At 54.1% G+C, this 18,180-nt stretch overlaps 1 protein-coding gene across 1 annotated transcript in view; it reads left to right on the top strand.

Moving 5' to 3' along the window:
- HMCN2 (hemicentin 2) overlaps positions 1 to 18,180 on the top strand; it is a 135,210-nt gene that overhangs the window by 110,099 nt on the left and 6,931 nt on the right. Inside the window, exons 77-91 of the mRNA XM_081065560.1 lie at positions 220 to 384; positions 1,631 to 1,738; positions 2,037 to 2,171; positions 2,510 to 2,644; positions 3,623 to 3,813; positions 4,709 to 4,922; positions 5,817 to 5,951; positions 7,000 to 7,190; positions 8,789 to 8,870; positions 10,948 to 11,217; positions 14,274 to 14,423; positions 15,917 to 16,054; positions 16,154 to 16,275; positions 16,651 to 16,888; positions 17,977 to 18,039. Coding sequence (XP_080921686.1) covers positions 220 to 384; positions 1,631 to 1,738; positions 2,037 to 2,171; positions 2,510 to 2,644; positions 3,623 to 3,813; positions 4,709 to 4,922; positions 5,817 to 5,951; positions 7,000 to 7,190; positions 8,789 to 8,870; positions 10,948 to 11,217; positions 14,274 to 14,423; positions 15,917 to 16,054; positions 16,154 to 16,275; positions 16,651 to 16,888; positions 17,977 to 18,039 — 2,337 coding nt within the window. The remainder of the gene's footprint in view (positions 1 to 219; positions 385 to 1,630; positions 1,739 to 2,036; positions 2,172 to 2,509; positions 2,645 to 3,622; positions 3,814 to 4,708; positions 4,923 to 5,816; positions 5,952 to 6,999; positions 7,191 to 8,788; positions 8,871 to 10,947; positions 11,218 to 14,273; positions 14,424 to 15,916; positions 16,055 to 16,153; positions 16,276 to 16,650; positions 16,889 to 17,976; positions 18,040 to 18,180) is intronic.

The raw sequence follows: 18,180 nt of genomic DNA on the forward strand, positions 1-18,180 counted from the left end.
ACTACAGACAGCAGTTCACAACTATCCCCATGCCCAGCAAAAACCGTTTCCTCAGTGAACGAATATGACTTCTCTCTCTGTGGCACCTCCCTCCCTGGGCCTTTGTCACTAATGTCACCTTGGGTCTCAGTCACTGTTTATGGCTTTCATCTGCCTGGCCCGTGGCTCTGTGTTCCCCAGAGGACCTCTCTGGGGCCTCAGCCTGGTCTTGCGTTTCAGTGCCTCCCACCATTGCCGATGACCAGACGGACTTCACTGTGACCAAGATGGCGCCTGTGGTCCTCACATGCCATAGCATGGGCGTGCCGGCCCCGGTAGTGTCCTGGAGCAAGGCGGGCACCCAGCTGGGGGTGCGGGGGAACGGCTATCGTGTCTCACCTTCCGGTAAGTAAGGGGGAACCACAGAGAGCTGCTGCTGAAGGCAGACTAAGGGAACTGGGTAGACGAGTGAAAGCAGCCCACTGGGGCCACGTGGTAGAGCAAGAGGAAAGTTCAGGCCTGGCTCCGCCATTCCCTTGTTGTGTGACCTGGGAGCGCCCCCTTGCCCTCTCTGGGCCACTGTACCCCCATCCAGGCACTAGAATGTTGATACCCTTTAGTGGTTCCCTGATGCTAGTTGGCAAATCAGGGCTGCTTTGTGGCAAGGTGAGAGAAATAATAGCTGTGTGTGGGTTTCCATAAAGCGAGTTTTATCTCATTAGAAGGATTGTCCTTTGTGCTGAAATTGTGCTTTTCTTATATTTTGGTGTTGAAAGTTTCTTTTACAAAATTAAGGTGATAGTAGATGGTGACTTTTAAAATGTCTTTGTTTATCAAAATAAAAGCTGGCAACTTCATGAGGAGTCAAATTGAACTTATTTGTTGGTTAGTTAGTGAAATCCTAATGTCTGATGACCACGGACCAGACTTACATTTTTCAAATGCTTCTGAAGCAGTAGAAATCTTCCTTCTGACAAGTGGTTATGGGGAGTCCCAACATGTAAAACAGCTGAGTTTCCAGACGGATCTGGGGCTGGGATGGGGACTGTGGGATAGTCCAGAGTCCAGTGGGCCTCCCTCCCCTGCCCACCTAGCAGGCCCTCAGGGCTCCCCGGAGGACAGTTCAGAAACCACTTTACTTAACTGCTCAGAAGCATCCTGTGGTCTGGGAAGGCTAAAATGGTGTTCTTTGAGCACCCAAGGCCAAAGGACAGAGGGCAAAAGGAGGACAGAGGCAGCAGTAATCCAGGGGGCTTCCTGGAGGAGGCGAGTTTTGAGCAGAGCATGGCAAGAAGAGCAGGATGAGGCCTGGGGAGTGATGGGTGGGCCAGGGATTCCAGGCGGGGCAGTGGCAGATTGGGGAACATCACAGCTAGAAGGGTCTAAAGACCATCTTGTCTGATTCCTCATTATGCACATGGGGAACCGAGGCCCTCGGAGTGGATGGGTCTTGCCCACAGTTATGCTCTGGGCAGGGAGCAGAGGCAGGCCTAGAACCCAGCTTTCCCCATGCTGCTTACAAATGGGCCGGGAGGCAGACTGAGTGGCCTGGACCAGAGGCACCAGGGTGTAAGAGCCCTGCCAGCTTCATCACTGAGGACGTCTGTCCCTGATCCCTTGACCCCTCTTCATGCCCCTTTCTCACCCACAGGTGCTCTGGAGATCAGGCAGGCCCTCCCCATCCACGCCGGCCACTACACCTGCACAGCCCGCAACTCTGCAGGCATGGCCCGAAAGCATGTGGTCCTCACCGTGCAAGGTAAGGGTCCCCGGGTCCTCTGGTCCAGACAGCCATGGCCCTTGGGGCAGGGGAGTGGGTGGAGAGCTAGAGGCAGGTGGAGCTGGGGAGCGAGGTGAAGACTGGGGTTCCAGATGCCCAGCCTGCCTCTGAGCTCACTCCCTGATGGGACTCTGGAAGAGAAGAATCAGCCAACCTGCATCTTCTGTGCCTAGGTGTCCAGAAGCCCCGTTCCCTTTAGCGCTCGTAGGGCCCCTGGTTCAAGGAGCCTGGGTGCTAAGGCGTGCCCAGGAACCTCTGCAGCCCCGTTCCTTTGTAGCCTCCCCCATGGTGAAGCCACTGCCCAGCGTGGTGCGGACCTTGGCGGAAGAAGAGGTGGTGCTGCCTTGTGAGGCCTCAGGCGTCCCCCGGCCAAGCATCACCTGGCAGAAGGAGGGGCTCAGCATCCCCACGGGTGAGTCTCTGCTGAGCCAGCGCCTGCGGGCCTGGGGGCCTCCTTCCTGCTGGGAGGTCCAGGAGGCCCCTGCGCCCTCTTCACCTTCTGCCTCCTTTCACCACCCAGAGCCCGAGTCTACCTGAGCACTCGGTGGCTGGGTTCGGAGGTCGGGGAGGGGACAGCCGGGCTGGGCTCTGAGTCCTGCTTTTGCGCTCACTCTGTCCCCTCAACACCCTGTGACCACAGCGAGTCCCCTGCTGCCCGATCAGACAGAATAGCCCAAGAAGGCCCCCTGCCCTTCTCGGGGGTCCTGTCCTCCCAGCCATTGGCTCCCGGTTTCCTTCCACCCAATCCAGGAGCCAGTGCCCAGGTCCTACCCAGTGGACAGCTGCGGATTCTCCATGCCAGCCCAGAGGATGCTGGAAACTACTTCTGCATCGCCCAGAACAGCGCAGGCAACGCCGTGGGCAAAACTCGGCTGGTGGTACAAGGTGGGCCCTGTGGGGGGGAGGGGGCTGAGGCGGACCCAGTGAGCCAGGGGCTTTGAGGCTCCCGAGAGCCTCTCTTCTCTGCCTGGCTCTGTGCCCAGGTGGGGCATGTCCCTGCGTCTTCCCCTCCCCCAGCACTGCTTGTGGTTCGGCAAGGAATTGAGGGACAATCATCATCATTCTGTGCAGAGGTCTGGCTTTGGACAACAACTCCAGCCCTGTCTGCCTCTCCCGGCCCCTTGTGGGACACTATTCTGGTCATCCTACCTTCATTTTGGCGTTCCAGTAGCAATAGCCATTTCTGTCCCTTCTGCACACACACATAGCTAAACATGTTCTTCCCTTAGTTTGACCAATCATTATCCCCAGAGAAAAAGAAGACTGGCCCCAAATCTGCAAGGTGTCCTGCAATATTCAGACCTGCTTTGACCCCAGGGCCTGCTCTGGTGCGTGTCTCAGTGGCCGTCCCTGCAGGCGGCCATGTACAGCAGGGTTGGACTTGAGCTACGAGTCCAGAAGGGCTCCTGGCTCCGTGCCTCCTCCCGGGCCTCCTTGTCCAGTGGGCGCCTCTTCCCTGTGGCCTGAGCATCGCTGCTGGTCACCAAGTCTGTCCCTCCAGTGACCTGCGCTCTGCCTCCGTGGAGCTCATCCCCTGAGCAGGGAAGCACACGAGCTTTGTGGTCTGGAGGCTGCCCAACAGGAGCCTGGTTAGGGAGGGCTCTCCCGAAGCTTTAGCCGTGTGCGTGTGTGTGCGTGTGCGTGTGTGTGTGTGTGTGTACACGTGTGTGCAGTGGTGTCACCCTGTCACAGCTTCACCAAACTCAGGAGTCCCCCAATTGTCCAAACCAGGGAGTTGTTGGGAGCAGCAGACAGGGGTAGAAGAAGGGGCTGAAGGGCGTGCCAAGTGCCAAAGGCATGGGAGCCGGGGCAGCCCACCCCACGCCAGCCCCAATCCCTGAGTGGCCCTCCCTGTCACCACAGTCCCTCCCATGATCAAGGCTGGTCTCCCCGACCTGTCTGCCACCGAAGGCTCCCACGCCCTCTTGCCCTGCATGGCCAGTGGCAGTCCCAAGCCTGACATCACCTGGGAAAAAGATGGCCAGCCTGTGTCGGGAGCTAAGGGCAAGTTCGCCATCCAGCCTTCCGGGGAGCTGCTGGTGAAGAACTCGGAGGTGAGGCCCCAGCCCCGCAGAGCACAGAGGGGAATCATACGAGTGGTAACACAGCAAACATCTACTGAGCACCCCGTTTGTCATGCTCTGTGCCGAGTGCTTTGAATCCCAGGAACCTGGGGAAATAGGTGTTATTGTCCCAAAGCACAGATGAGGAAACTGAGCCTCAGAGTATACCCAGTGTTCCCAAGACACGCTGTTCCCAAGAGGCAGACCCAAGATTTGAACCTGCACCTTCATGACTAGTTCCAGGGGGAGGGAGGGAGCTGGACCGGGGCAGGGGTATGGCAACAACCTTGTGATCCCAGATTGCACCCGGCTGTTCTCAACTTCATGTTGATGTCGACCTGGGCCCGCCAACCCCAGTCCCCGTCAGCAATGATCAGATTCTGTGATTACAAAACGGGCCACTCTCTAGACAGACGTGCAGCTGCTCAGTGGGCTCACCTGGAGGGGGTCACAGGGACCTGGGACCCTGCCGCACAGGAGGCCAGGTAGTGGAGTGGTGAGTGCACTGGCCCTGCTGGAAAGCACCGTGGAACTTCTCCTGTCAGAGAAGGCACCAGAAGCAGGAGCTGCCTCCAGGATGCTGTGAGCATGGATGAGCTGGCGCAGGGCCGGGCACACAGTCGGTGCTCGTTAAATGATACCTGTTACAGTGGCGTGGTCAGGGCTGAGATTATGAAGCTGCAGAGCCACAGGAAGGCTGTGGGAGAGGCAGTGGTACAATGGTGAAGCCAGGCTGTATGCTAGCTGTGTGACCTTGGGCGAGTCACTTCACCTCCCTGGGCTGGCTGCTCCATGGGAACCTACAGGAGAGTGGGTCCCCGGGAGCATTCTGGGCCATGCCGGGGGTGGGGGCAATTCTCAGGCTGACCCCTCCCTTTGCTTGCAGAGCCAGGACGCTGGTACCTACACCTGCACAGCTGAGAACCCTGTGGGCCGTGCCCACCGCCGTGTACACCTCACCATCCTGGCACTGCCTGTCTTCACCACCCTGCCTGGGGACCGCAGCCTGAGCCTCGGGGACAGGCTGTGGCTTCGCTGTGCCGCCCGGGGCAGCCCTACCCCCCGCATTGGCTGGACTGTCAATGACTGGCCAGTCACAGGTCTGAGACTGCTGGAGGGCCGGTGGATGGGCACCTGGGACCCTGAGAGGTAGAGGAGGGTAGGCCGGTGGGGACCCCCCAACCTAGTGGAGAGGAAGTGGGTTTTAGTCGGTGCTTTGGGTTCTGGGTCTCCAGGCTTGGCCCTGTGCAAACCCACATGTGGCCATAATGTGACCAGTCGCGTATCAGACCTGGTAAGAAGCCACCTGCAAAAGAGACTCAACCCTGGAGACATCAGGACCAGGAGAGGGGCCTGAATTCCGGCCCGGCATTGCTGTTCCCATTGTGGGCCCCTCAGCAAACTTCTTTCCTGAGGGCTCTGTCTCTCCATCTGGGCCCCAGATAATATTTAGGGAGGCACAGGACCTGCAGGGTATATAGTAGGTGCTCAATAAATGTCTGCTGAATCACTAAACCAAAAAATCACTGCAAAATGATCTTTTCAGGCCCTCCTAACGCCATGAGAAGGCTTTCCCCCCGTATTTCGTGGGGAGGGAGTGCGGGTGAACGACTCAGCTTCTCTGAGCGCAGCTTCTTCATGTTAAAATGGAGATAACAGGGGTCCTATGGGCAGGATGCTTTCATTAGGACGCGCGTGTTAACAGGCCCCCCAAGCCAACCCTTGTCCACTCATCAGACTCACGATGTGGACCTGAAAATGAAAAAGGACAGGTTCTTCAACCATATCCTCCAATATGGCCTGTGCCTCCCCTGGGTTAGGCTTTCACTAGGGAGAAGAGCCACCTGTTTTCTGTGTCTTTGTTAAGCACCTGCTGGGTCCTCAAGTCTGAGTACTCAGCACCTGAGTACTTAGCACCTGCTAAGTACTCCGGGCAGGAGGTCCCTGGCACTCTGGGCTCAGAGCCCCCTGGGATGTCTCTTTCTCCGCCACAGAGGGGGTATCTGAACAGGACGGGGGCAGCACGCTGCAGCGGGAGTCAGTCACCAGAGAAGACAGTGGGACCTACGCCTGCTGGGCCGAGAACAGAGTGGGCCGCGTGCAGGCGGTCAGCTTTGTCCATGTGAAGGGTAGGGCGTGAGCCACGTGGCCTTTCTCTCGTGAACTCAGTCTATTGGGTTTTCTTTGAAAGTTTGTGAAACTGGCCTCCTGATTTCGGAACTAGTACTTCTCCACCCTGGCTTTGCGTTAGAATCTTCTGGGACTTTCTAAAATACTGAGGCCCAGGTTCTGCCCTGACTCAGTAAACCTGCTTCTCTGAGGTGGACCCCAGCATCAGTATTTTTTATACTCCCCACGTGACCCAGCGACAGGTAGAATTGAGATCTGACAGATCAGCTTACAGCTCTGCTGTCATCTGGACGGTACCAGTGTGGGAGGTGGGCCTGAGGGCCAGGGCACTCTGGCAGAAAAATGTATGAAGCTTGCCAGCCCACCCATTGTCCCCTGCTCAGTCAGGAGCAGCACAGTAACCCTCGGTGGATGACACCATGACTCAGTTTGCTCGACGTCGGGAATGGGTGGGGTGGGGTTTGATTGAGGGCAATGAGCAGCCACAGGCACCAGGACACCAGTGCAGCTGTTGGTAGAGTCAGCCTCAGGAAAGCAAGAAGGATGGAAACTGGTGCAGGAATCCAAGCGTGGTTTGAGCTTTGCATGATGTGAGGATCAGGGACATCTTAGGGTTGCTGTGTGCAACGGACGTGTTCTAATGATCACGGATTCCTTGTTATCCAAAGTCCCCAGCAAGTACTCTGCAGCTAGATAATCTATGACAGCGGGTGTATGACATTCAGACACTATGACACTCAGAACACAGCTTTCCCTCCGTGCCTGTCTCAGGCATCACTAATCAATCACAGCACTGTTCCCACTCAGCTTCAAATCCTTCTCAGCACAGTATTCCTGGCAGCTGCTGCCAGTCTGTTTCACTTGACCCACGACATGGCAGCTATTTGCCATCCATGATGCATTGGCTATACACAGCCATGCTGGGCCAGCAGGAGCCTCTGTAGGCCCCTGGGGTCTGGCAGGCTGGCCTTTGGTGACAGGATTACGGGAGGCTGAGCCTGAAGGGCACTTCCTTTCTGACCCCTTGTCTGATGTCACCTTGTGCAGAGGCTCCTGTCCTCCAAGGAGAAGCCTTCTCCTACCTGGTGGGACCTGTGGGGGGCAGCATCCGACTGGACTGTGTGGTCCATGGAGACCCAGTGCCCAACATCCGCTGGATCAAAGATGGCCTCCCACTGCAGGGCAGCCATCTCCGGCACCGGCTGCAGAATGGCTCGCTGACCATCCGCAGGACAGAGGCAAGGAGGGGCCTGGCACCTTGGGTGGGGCCCTCTGGGACAACCCTAGGCTTCTTGTGATTGCTCAAGAGGGTTCTTTAGGTTGGCACCACCCTCTACAGTCTGCAGAGCCCTTTCCTGCCTGTTACCCAGAGACGCCCGGCACTAACTAGGGTGACCTCCAGCCAGTGACCTAACCTCTCTGCCTCAATTACACCATGCATTCAGCGAGGCTACTAATTGTTTCTACCTCACTAGTTTACAGTGAGAAATCAGTGAGATGACCCCATACCAGGTATTTAAGAGTAACTGGCCCCTGGGTAATGCCAGTCAATGTTTTTAATAACAATCCCAAGGGCAAGGCGGACAGGTAAGAGTGCCCCATTTTCTAGAGGAAGACACTGAGGCTCAGAGAGGCCCACAAACAGTAAGAACCCAGGCAGGACTGCACCCCAGCTCTCCTGACTCCCACTTCATGCTCTTTCCTTGGGCACTGCGGCAACCCCCACTCACCTGCCTTTCTATGTCCCAAGTCCCACTGGTCATACAGACATCCACAATTCGGTGCTGTCGAGCTCGTGTTAGGGGTCCTTGACGGTGCCCGTTTGGGAGCCTGTCTCTACATAGTAATGATCATAGGAATGGTAGTAATAGCAGCAATAATAATGGCAGCTGTGACCTGAGGATTTACCGTGGACCAGGCTCTGGGCCTCACACTCAATGAGTATGATTTCATTTGATGCTTACAATAATCCTAGCAGTTATTATCCCCATTTTAGAGATGGGGAAACTGAGGCTCCAGAAACATGATGATGTCCTAGTAATGGGTTCAGTATGGTACACAGTGGAGCCGAGATTCAGTGTTATATGGGTCTGACCCCCAAATCTACATTGGCATGCTGCTGCCCCCTGATGGTCCCTTGGGAGCAGCTCCCAGGATGTCATCTGGGTGTGGATGGTAGTGGCCTCAGGCTGCCCCCAGCTCCAGCTCATGGCAGCGCTGCCCCTCTGAAGTGAATCTGAGCCAGTGTTCCTCCTGAGTCTCGTGACTGTCCACGTCACGGATAGCCTGGGGAAACAGCTTGCCTCTCACTAGGCTGGGGAAATGCTGCAAACCATCTCTCTTCCGGAGACTGGCGGTGCACACAGGCCCAGTAAAAGGCCTGGGAAAGCGTGCCATTCAGATACCTGCTGTCTACCTCGGTGTTTCTCACGCTTTTCAATCATGAACCCTTATTTCAAGGACTCCCAAATAAGGTGCCTTGGAGCAATAACACTTCAATGTGCACAGTTCGGAAGAGACAGGTCTAAATCACGCTTTAGCAGCGTGCGACTCCACGTAGGGCAGCGAGTCCATGCCCTTAGTCGCCACCACCTCCAGATTCCTGGTGTGAAAGGGACTGAATTCTCTCTGGACGTCTGCTGACAAGTGGCCACGAGGCCCTTCTGATGAGCCCTTGTGAGGAGGCCACGAGCCCCTGGCTACTTTAGGCTCTGAGCGCTTCCTGTGAAATGGGTCTTGCTCCAGCCGCCCTTCTGTCCAGCTGTCCCGAGCTGCTCCCTTCCCCTTCGTTCTCCTCTCCTGAGCACTGCATTCCCCCTCCTATGCCTACTTGCAGATGGACGATGCGGGACAGTACCAGTGCCTGGCAGAGAATGAGCTGGGCACAGTGGAAAAAGTGCTGGTGGTCATGCTGCAGAGTAAGTCTCCCTCCCCTCTCCCGGGCCCTGCATGGGGACAGTGTGAAGTGGGTGCTTAGGGGAGAGCTATGGCTTCAGCCACCCAGGCTATCTGATAAGAACAGAGGACAGCGAGGCAGGGCTGGTTGGGGACTTGGAATCCTTTTGCAAATACATATTCAGAACACAGAATTGAAGTCCTGTGCAAAGTTTCCTAGGGTATAAGGGGACTCAGCTCGGGGTTAATGACCACCTGAGAGCCAACAACCAGGTCTGGGGAGACCATTTATTCAAAACTCAAACCTATCGTTGAGATCATAGTAACAGCTCTTGGATCTGCCCAGCAGCTTGTAGTTTACAAAGCACTCTCTGACACTCAGAGTAGCCAAATATTTCACAAAAGACATAAGCCTACAAATCCAAGAAGCTGAGCAAAACTCAAACAGCTGAGATAAACTGCAAGAAGTCTGCACCCAGACACATCACAACAAAACTCGCTGAAAATTAAAGACAAAGAAAACAAGGCCCCATCCATGCCTCTGAGTGTGACTGTGCAGTAATTCACAGGTCAGGCAATTTTGGGGGGTGATCAGGAAAGGCCTTGCTGATGTGGTGACATTTAAGTTGAGGTCTGACTGCTGAGAAGGAGGCATCCGACGACAATCTGGGTGAATTTGTTTAAAGCAGGAAGAACAGCAAGTGCAAAGGCTCTGACACAGCAAGGAGCCACACGCGCTTCAATCCTGTGCTTAAGAGGGAAGGTTCCAGACTCAGTCCACTTGGGACTGTTATTGGATCGGCCATCTGCTCTGTGAACTTAGGCAAATCGTTTAATTCTTTTCTGTAGTACTTACGTTTTCTTATCTATATCATAGGCCTAATGATAGAACAGGCGTCAGAAGAAGTTGTGAGGCTGAAATGCTTAGCACACAGTGCCTGGCACATACCGTGTTTCCCGAAAATAAGACCTAGCCAGACAGTCAGCTCTAATGCGTCTTTTGGAGCAAAAATTAATATAAGACCCAGTATTATATTATATTATATTATATTATATTATTCATATTAATTATATTATATTATATATTATAAGACCCGATATTATAGTAAAATAAGACTGGGTCTTACATTAATTTTTGCTCCAAAAAACGCATTAGAGCTGATTGTCTGGCTAGGTCTTATTTTCGGGGAAACACGGTAGTAAGCAATCAATAAATGCCACCAATTATAATTGCTTTCAAACTTTTACTATTCATTAAGATTGGCTTTTCAAACCACTTTTTTGAGGTATGATAGATGTTTAAAAAAAAAAAAACTTCAGGCAATTTTCAAATCGTCCACAGCTCCCTCATTTTTAGATTCTCATTCACTTTCTGGTGGGCCCCCTGGTCTCCTCACCCAGGGCCACCACCTCAAGCCGGCAGAAGTGCCAGTTCCCCGTGTGCTTCCAACTGGTCCTGCTCCTTTCCCTGACAACACCCTGGTCTCTCAGAGTACACTTCCATCCGCTACTGCAAATCAAGTCGGTCCCTTGTGAGAGCAAAACTGCTGTGATGACCAAGGTGGGGTGGGGCGGGCGCGGGGAGCAGCCCTGGCAGGAAGACCCCACACTTACCCAAATTCCCAGAAGTCTTCATGGTTAAATGGTTCTGTTTGTTTCCCTTTAGTTGATTTCTAGAGCCCCGGCACTGTTGGTTTTGACAGTGTTGTCAATTGCTGTGCTTGTTTTTTGAGGGAAGCTGACATGGGCGAATGATCTTTGACTTGCACTTAAATGGAATCCTGTGTTACGTGCTCTGTGTCAGGCTCCTGGAGCATGTCATTTTTGGGGAGATTGTACGTGGAATTCATTTATTCATGCGCGTCGCCGTATGCTTTTCCACTATGGGGATTATACCAAAGTGTATTTATATATTCCGCTGTAGGTTAGTCTCCAGTGAGGGGAAGGTATGCGGTGACATCTTATGCTTGTCTGTTGGTGAACATGCATACATACTCCTTTCTGCCTCTATATTTTTTAATTTGTCTAAGTGAACATGTACCACTTAAATATACAAAAATAATAAAATGTTCCTAAAAACTGCCCTGGGGCTACCCACAGGTGGCCCGGTGTTCCAGGTGAAGCCTCAGGATGTGACAGTGAGATCCGGGGATGATGTGTCCCTGCGGTGCCAGGCCACTGGACAGCCAGTGCCCACGGTGGAATGGCTGCGTGCAGGCCAGCCCTTGCAGGCCAGCCGGCGGCTCCAGACCCTGCCAGATGGGAGCCTGTGGCTGCAGCGAGTGGAGACTAGCGACGCAGGCACATATGAATGCGTCGCTCACAACCTCCTGGGCGCTGCCACAGCCCGGGCTTTCCTGGCTGTGAGAGGTATGGGGCATCCCTGCCCAGACCTTTCTGGACAGAGGATGGATCACTTGCAAAATGGGGATTTGAGTTTTGTTTGTGTGGGACCTGGCCCACTGCCCTGCCAGCTCCTTGAGTCTTCTCTTTACTTAGAGTCACAAACTTCAAATGAACGAGCTGGGAGGGGCTCATTCATCATCATCTTATTGAACCTGCTCTATACCATTGGGAATCTGAGGCTCTGAGATGCTAAGTGTTTGCAGCTTGTGTTGGGCAGGGGACCCTGGCTCTTCCAGCTTACCTGGCACAGATATGTGTCCTCCCTGTGGACACTCCACAGCTCTGTGAAGTAGGCAGAGTGAAACAGGGGACTCCATGAGGTTGCTATGAAAAGTCTGTGGCTTAGTGCTTGTCCCAAGCTTTCCTGGCTGTGGTGGGTGCTGATTACTGTTACTAACCCCTGTCATCTCGGGTTTCCTCAATCAGTTCCCTTCTCCCTTGGGTCAGACCGAACATTAAAATTGAGAAAACGATTATCCTGAGAAACCACAGTAAAGTGACTCACACTGACTAGCGGAAAGTCACTGAATATTATTTCTGTGCCTCTATGAAGTAAATACTCCATATTTGTGACTTTGTGTCTCCATCCCTGTCCACGGCAGACATCACTAATCTATCACCGCACACAACATCAGATTCCTTCTCCGTAGAACCCTTTTCCAGGCAGCACCTTGGGACTAATTGGAACTGGGACTTGACACTCTGTCACTTGAAACCCCACTTGAAATGCACTACCAACCAACTGTGGGACCCTTTCTGGCCCCTGGTCTCCTCCTGTCCTGTAGGCAGGGCTAGAACACGAACACATGCAACTCTGGAAATTCAGTGGTCCTCTGACACCCAACCACAGATGCTGTCTCTGGAGCAGGTCGGAGTAGACCCTCCCTTCATTTCAGAGCTTGGCGCCACTTCTTACCCTCTTCCATTGAAAAGCCCCCAACCCAAACCACAGAGCTCTGAACATGGCCGTTGTGTTCATTTCCTGTGGCTGCCATAACAAGTGCCACAGACTGGGTGGCTTAAGCAACAGCAATTTATTGTCTCATGGTTCTGGAGGCTGGAAATCTAAGATCAAGGTGTCGGCAGGGTCGGTTCCTTCTGAGGTCTGTGATAGAGAATCTATTCCATGCTTCTCCCCTAGCTTTGGTGGTTTGCTGTTTGGTTTTCCTTGGCTTACAAAATAATCACTCATCTCTGTCTTCATGTTCATGTGGCATTTCCTGTGTGCATGTGTGTGTCCAAACTCCCCGCTTTTTAGGACACCCATCATTTTAGCTTAGGGCCCACCCTCCTGATTTCACGTTAACTTAGTTACCTCTGTACAGACTCAATCTTCAAATAAGGTCATAGTCTGTAGTCCAGGGATTAGGACTTCTGCATCTCTTTTTAGGGGGACACCCCTAAAAACATTAGCGGCCTTCTTACTTTTTAAATGGAAACAATTATTTTTTACTTCATGTATGTTATTTGTAGAAAGGCCAGATCATTTAGAAAAATCTGTGAAGAAAAAGTAATTATCAATTACTTCCCATGATTCAATTATCAGAAATAGCTTTGGCAATTATGATTTGTGGTATATCTTTCTGCACTTTTTTTATTTGAGTGTAAAGAGGTACACATTTTTCTTTTTACAAATGAGATTGAATTTATAGGTTGTCTTTACAACCTGCCATTCTTACTTACTCTGTCTCAGACAACCTTCCATGGCCATAAACCTAGTCCATACTTCTTTAATGGTTTCATATCACTCCATAGGAACATTTTTAAAACTTAATTGTTGTTGGATTTGTTAAATATGCAACAGGGTTTTTTTCCAGTTCCCCCTTCAAAACCACGCTGTAGCACATATCTTTGTGTGCTGGCCTGAATATTTCTGTAGGGTAAATTCCAGGTGCATTGCCAGGTAGAAGGTGTGTAAAAGTTTTGAGGCCCCCTAACTATGGACTTATCTCTCTCCCTCCTTTACCTTCAGCCTTGGTGGTGGGGCATCCTGACCTGGTGGGAGACAAGTCACCCCATGTCTGAGAAAGTCAACAGTGGCTTGTCATTCCTGGCCTCCAATTTTTTATCCCCTTCTTAAGTTGCCAGGGGCCATGCTGCTGCCTTCTTATCTGCAGCTCCCAATTCCTTACTCATCCCCTTATTACAAAGCTAGGGGTAGGTTCAGTGGCCTTTTCCTGTCCCTGCCATAAACCTAGAGCATCAGATATTGACAAGAGACATCCCAGATGGGCATCAAATTTCATCACACCCCAGTTATGGGCTGCAGGAAATGACATTGCTTCCTGGAATCCAAAATTAACCAGCCCCTTGATTTATCCATTTAGGGTCCTGGCAGTACAATGTTCTATGTTATTTTTCTCAACAGATCCTGGGCAGTTTGTTGCTAATTTCCCCTGAGAGCCAGTGAACGGAGAGGCAGGCTAGCTTCTGTCTTTCACCCCCTGGAATGCCATCTGTCCAAATGAGACAGCTGGCCCATTAGCCAGAGGAAGCAACCCCCCAAGCCCATGCCCTCCATTTGATTAGTGCCCAAGAACATGTGCTTGCAGACTGCCTGGCGGCTCCTGGAAATCCAGCCCACCCCAGCCAGGACAGCTGCAGGACGGCGGGACACAAGGCCACTGCTGGAAAAGGGGTCGTTCAGGTGGTGGCATTCAATTTCTGGCTTGGTGCCCTGCCCCTCAACCCTCGTCCTCCCAGCAGCCCCCGCCATCATGGGCTCCTGGTATCTTAGAACCCAACAGGTTTTTGGCGTACCTGTGATCCCACGTCTTTGTTTTATAGATAAGCCAACTCAAGTGTGGCTTGGGGGCCTGACTCGCCCAAGTTTCCAAGAAGGCTATGGCAGGGCCAGAATTCGAAGCTGGTGCCATCACTCATTAGCTGTGTGCCCTTGGGCAAGTTACTTTGCCTCTCTGAGCTTCAGATTACTCCTTTGTGAAGTGGGTGACAGTACCTGCTTATACTGAGGTCATGGAGGTGGATAGTATCACTGTTATTCTCTTCCTTTCTCCCAGAGGAGCCCCGGGGGGGCCAGGGTAGCGTGATTGGGGTCATCAATGGCCAGGAGCTTGGCATGGCCACCCTCAACACCAGTGTGCAACAGGAGGCACGTTCTGGGGTCACCACCATCAAAAGCAGTATCAGCCACATCCCTGCGAGCGTGGGTAAGTGGACCAGAGTCTCCTATCTCTGGAGACCCTCCAACCTGTGCTAGAGCCAGGAGGAGACAAAACCTGTGTTCTGAGGCTTGCTCCTGGCCTGATTCCCAGAGGAAATCCAACCGCCTCTAAGAGCAAAGTCCAAGCCAAAGTGAATTTGGGGACAGGCCACTTCCTCCCCACCCCACACCCCCAACAAAGCAAAATGACTGCATTGAAACTCAGACCAAGAGCGTGTGAAATGACCACACTGTGTGCACACAGGTCAGGTTATGAACTGGAAGCCACAGGCTGCTATGTGAAGTTTTCTTCCACCGTTAGAAAAGTGAAGGCATCACCAGTAATGATTAAGGGAGGTGGGCACGACGGACCGGAAGGGAGAGACAGAGAGAGTGAAATGAGCTGGAAGGCCCAGAGAACCAAGAAATGTCCACTTGCACACAGATTCACAAAATAGCATGTCCTAAGCAAATGGAATGTTCTGGAGGGATGTTACAGACCCTGTCGTAATGGACCCTGCTGCCTCGCCGTGCCCAGGGCACCCTGCTTCCTTTCGTGGGGGTCCAGAGCAGGGAGAGGGCAGGGTCTTTCCTAAAAGCAGCTCCTCCAAGGCTGCCGTGGTCCACAAACCTGTGTGAACAGTGTGCGGTCTTTGGCTGGGGGTAGGGGGGTCAGTCAGAGCTGGCTGTCAGCAGAGAGTGAATGAAGGAAGATGCTGCCCAGATGTGGGTGCCTCTTCCAGCTACAGGAGCTGAAGCCGTGGAGAAATGTCTGGCCCCAAGCCAGGTGGGCCAGGCTGTGTTTAGTGGAAACAGGCGCGGAGAGGTTGAGAAGGTTCTGCTCCCATGTGTGGGGCCCAGCTGGCTCCCCTGAACCTCAGTTCTCCGACATCTCTCTTCCGAGAGCCCGCAGTTGAGCTGAGAAGCTCAGCTGTCAGGACCCCAAGCGAGTGGGGTTTCCCTTTCCTTAGTCCAATGTCCCCACCAACCCCAGGAGGAGGGCTGGGCATTGTGTGACATTCTGAAAAATCCATGTCCAAGGCAACTTGGGGTTCTTTATTTCAAAGTCAGTGGTTTAGAACACTCCTCCTTCTCCCACGCTCTTCTGGAAGGGGTCTGCAAGGCAGGAGACTTGGTTATTTTCAACTCGCTCCAGCATATGAGGATATAGTGACAGTCTTTGCGTCCCAGGCTCTGTAGTCGCCCAGTAGCCCTCAATATTTGTGGAATTGAGTTGAATATCCACCAGTTACATGCATTTCCTTATATAAACATATTTTGCTAATTTTCACAACTCCTCCAAGAAGTAGATACTGGCCTTTACCACTTGGCAGGTTCTGATCCAATAGCTGGTCCAGGTCATCTCGGCACTGAGCATGGGTGAGGAGGGAAAGGGCTGAGCTCTCCGGGGGGTAAGAGGGAGCCACAGAAGGACCTTCAGCAGGAGACTGGCTGCGTCAGCGTCCGGCCCTCACCTGGCCTGTGCCCCACCCTATCCAGGGCCTCTCATGCGGGTGCTCGTGGTCACCATTGCCCCAATCTACTGGGCGCTGGCCGGAGAGAGTGGAGACACCTTGAACGGCTACTCGCTGACAGGTGGCAGCTTCCGGCAGGAGTCACACATAGAGTTTGCCACAGGTGAGTGGGGTCTCCCCCGAGGTGGGCCAGGTGGGGCGGGGCCTGAGCCCAGGGCCTCTCCCTGGTGGTGACTCCAGGCTGGACGGGGATGGATTGCAGGGGAGCTGCTCACGATGACCCAGGTGGCCCGGGGCCTGGATCCCAATGGCCTCCTGCTCCTCGACGTGGTGATCAATGGTGTCGTCCCCGAGAACCTAGCTGACGCAGATCTTCAAGTGCAGGTGTGGGGTGAGCCCTGGGGTGACAGAATGGGACGTCCTGCCCACAACGATCCCTTAGGAGCCAGGCCCACTTTCCTTCCTGGCACCCCAGCAGGGGCTGGGGCAGGCTTGTCCTTGGACTTCGGGGAGAATTAGTGGGAAGATCCCCTGGGCCCAGCCTCTCGGGGACACCTGTCCTCCCCACTCCATAGGTGAGAACGCCACAGGGCAGTGACCCGTCCAAAGCCGCCCAGCTGGTTGGAGGGAGAGCTGAGAGGCCCACCAGGTCTCCCTCAGCATCCCCCAGCATCCTATGGGGGGAGGGGGCAGGGTCCCAAGTCCTAGGTCATTTGGAAGTTGACACCCAGATGTTCTCCCCTCCTCCTCTTCCTCTAGGATTTCCAGGAGCACTATGTGCAGACAGGGCCCGGCCGGCTCTTGGTGGGCTCCACGCAGCGCTTCCTGCAAGGCAGCCTACCGCTGTCCCTGCGCTGCAACCACAGCATCCAGTACGCCGCGGCCCGCGGCCCCCAGCCCCAGCTGGTGCAGCACCTGCGGGCGTCCGCTGTCAGCTCGGCCTTCGACCCCGAGGCGGAGGCCCTGCGCTTCCAGCTCACCACAGCCCTGCAAGCCGGTGAGGGCCCGTCCTGTCTCCTCCCCGCACTGCCCCGCTGAAAGCCCAGGTGCCAGCCCACGCCTGCGTCCCCTGATCACGGACAGAGACTCGGGACTGAGACAGCTCACCTCCTTGCTCCCATCCATGCATCCACACCCCAAGTGGGACGTGGCTCTTTGGGCCACTCCTCTTCAAACCCTCCAGAGCTTTTCTGCAGGTTCTCAAAGGGAGGTTCAACCCCTGTCCCCCAGGCTGATGTTCAAGACGACTCATACCCCACCCTCTTCCTAAGGTTACCTGCACCAGAGCCCCCACCTAGGGGGATGGCAGCCACTCTTGGAACCCCTGGAGACTCGCATGAACAAGCCATATATTCTCAACCAATGGGTGCTAAAATTATGCCTGTTACCGTTATTTGAGGTGCCAACATGTTTTTAACATTGAACATGGGACAGTCGTAAAAGCACAGCTTTGTCGTCAGGCAGACCCTCACTTCCTGGCCGTGAGACCTTGGGGGCAAAGCCCTGGCCCTCTCGAGCCTCCATGTGCCCGTCTGACATGGGCATGGCAGGCCTGCCTTGCAGGGTGTTATGAGTAGGGTGCTGTCTCTGAAACCCTCACCCTGCACCCAGTGAATGCTTTATTAAGGGTGCCGTCCTTCCGATAATTCAGGCAGTCTGACTACCATCCCATCTCCAGAACAGTCTGCCCCCACCCTGGCTTGGGCTTGCTGCCCCCGTCAGATGCCCTCACTTACCCACAGCTGGTGGCCACGTTTACTTCTCTGGATCCTCAGGAGCACAGTTTTACATGTGTGGTCCCCCTGCCTTGTACTTGTCACTATGATTTCTCCTGTCTACCATCCATGGTCTGGCTGGCCTCCCATGAGCCCCTCATGGCGTGACCCACAGCCTCTGACACACTGGGCTGGGTGGGAATGGACTCACTGGGCACCAGCCAGGCCCAGGACGGGCTGAGCCCCTGGCGGAGGGGACCTCAGCCTTGCCACGCCGGCGGGAGGGAGCAATGAGCGTGGGTGATGGCCAGGGCTGCTCTTCGTCCCCGGGCGTCTTCTGTCCTTAGGGCCTGTCTTCTTTGCCTTGCAGAAGAGAATGAAGGCAGCTGCCCGGAAGGCTTCGAGCTGGACGCCCAGGGAGAGTTTTGTGTGGGTGAGCACCCTCTCCCCACCCTGGCATAGACAAGGGAGGCCTCTCAGCCTGGGATGGACGAGCTGTCAGGCCAGCTGGCAGCGTCCTGTGCGTGCAGACCACCAGCTCTCCCCACCCCCCAGACAGGGACGAGTGCTCCGG

Source organism: Rhinolophus hipposideros, assembly GCF_964194185.1.
Source record: "Rhinolophus hipposideros genome assembly, chromosome: 11".
In the NCBI taxonomy this organism is placed as follows: domain Eukaryota; kingdom Metazoa; phylum Chordata; class Mammalia; order Chiroptera; family Rhinolophidae; genus Rhinolophus; species Rhinolophus hipposideros.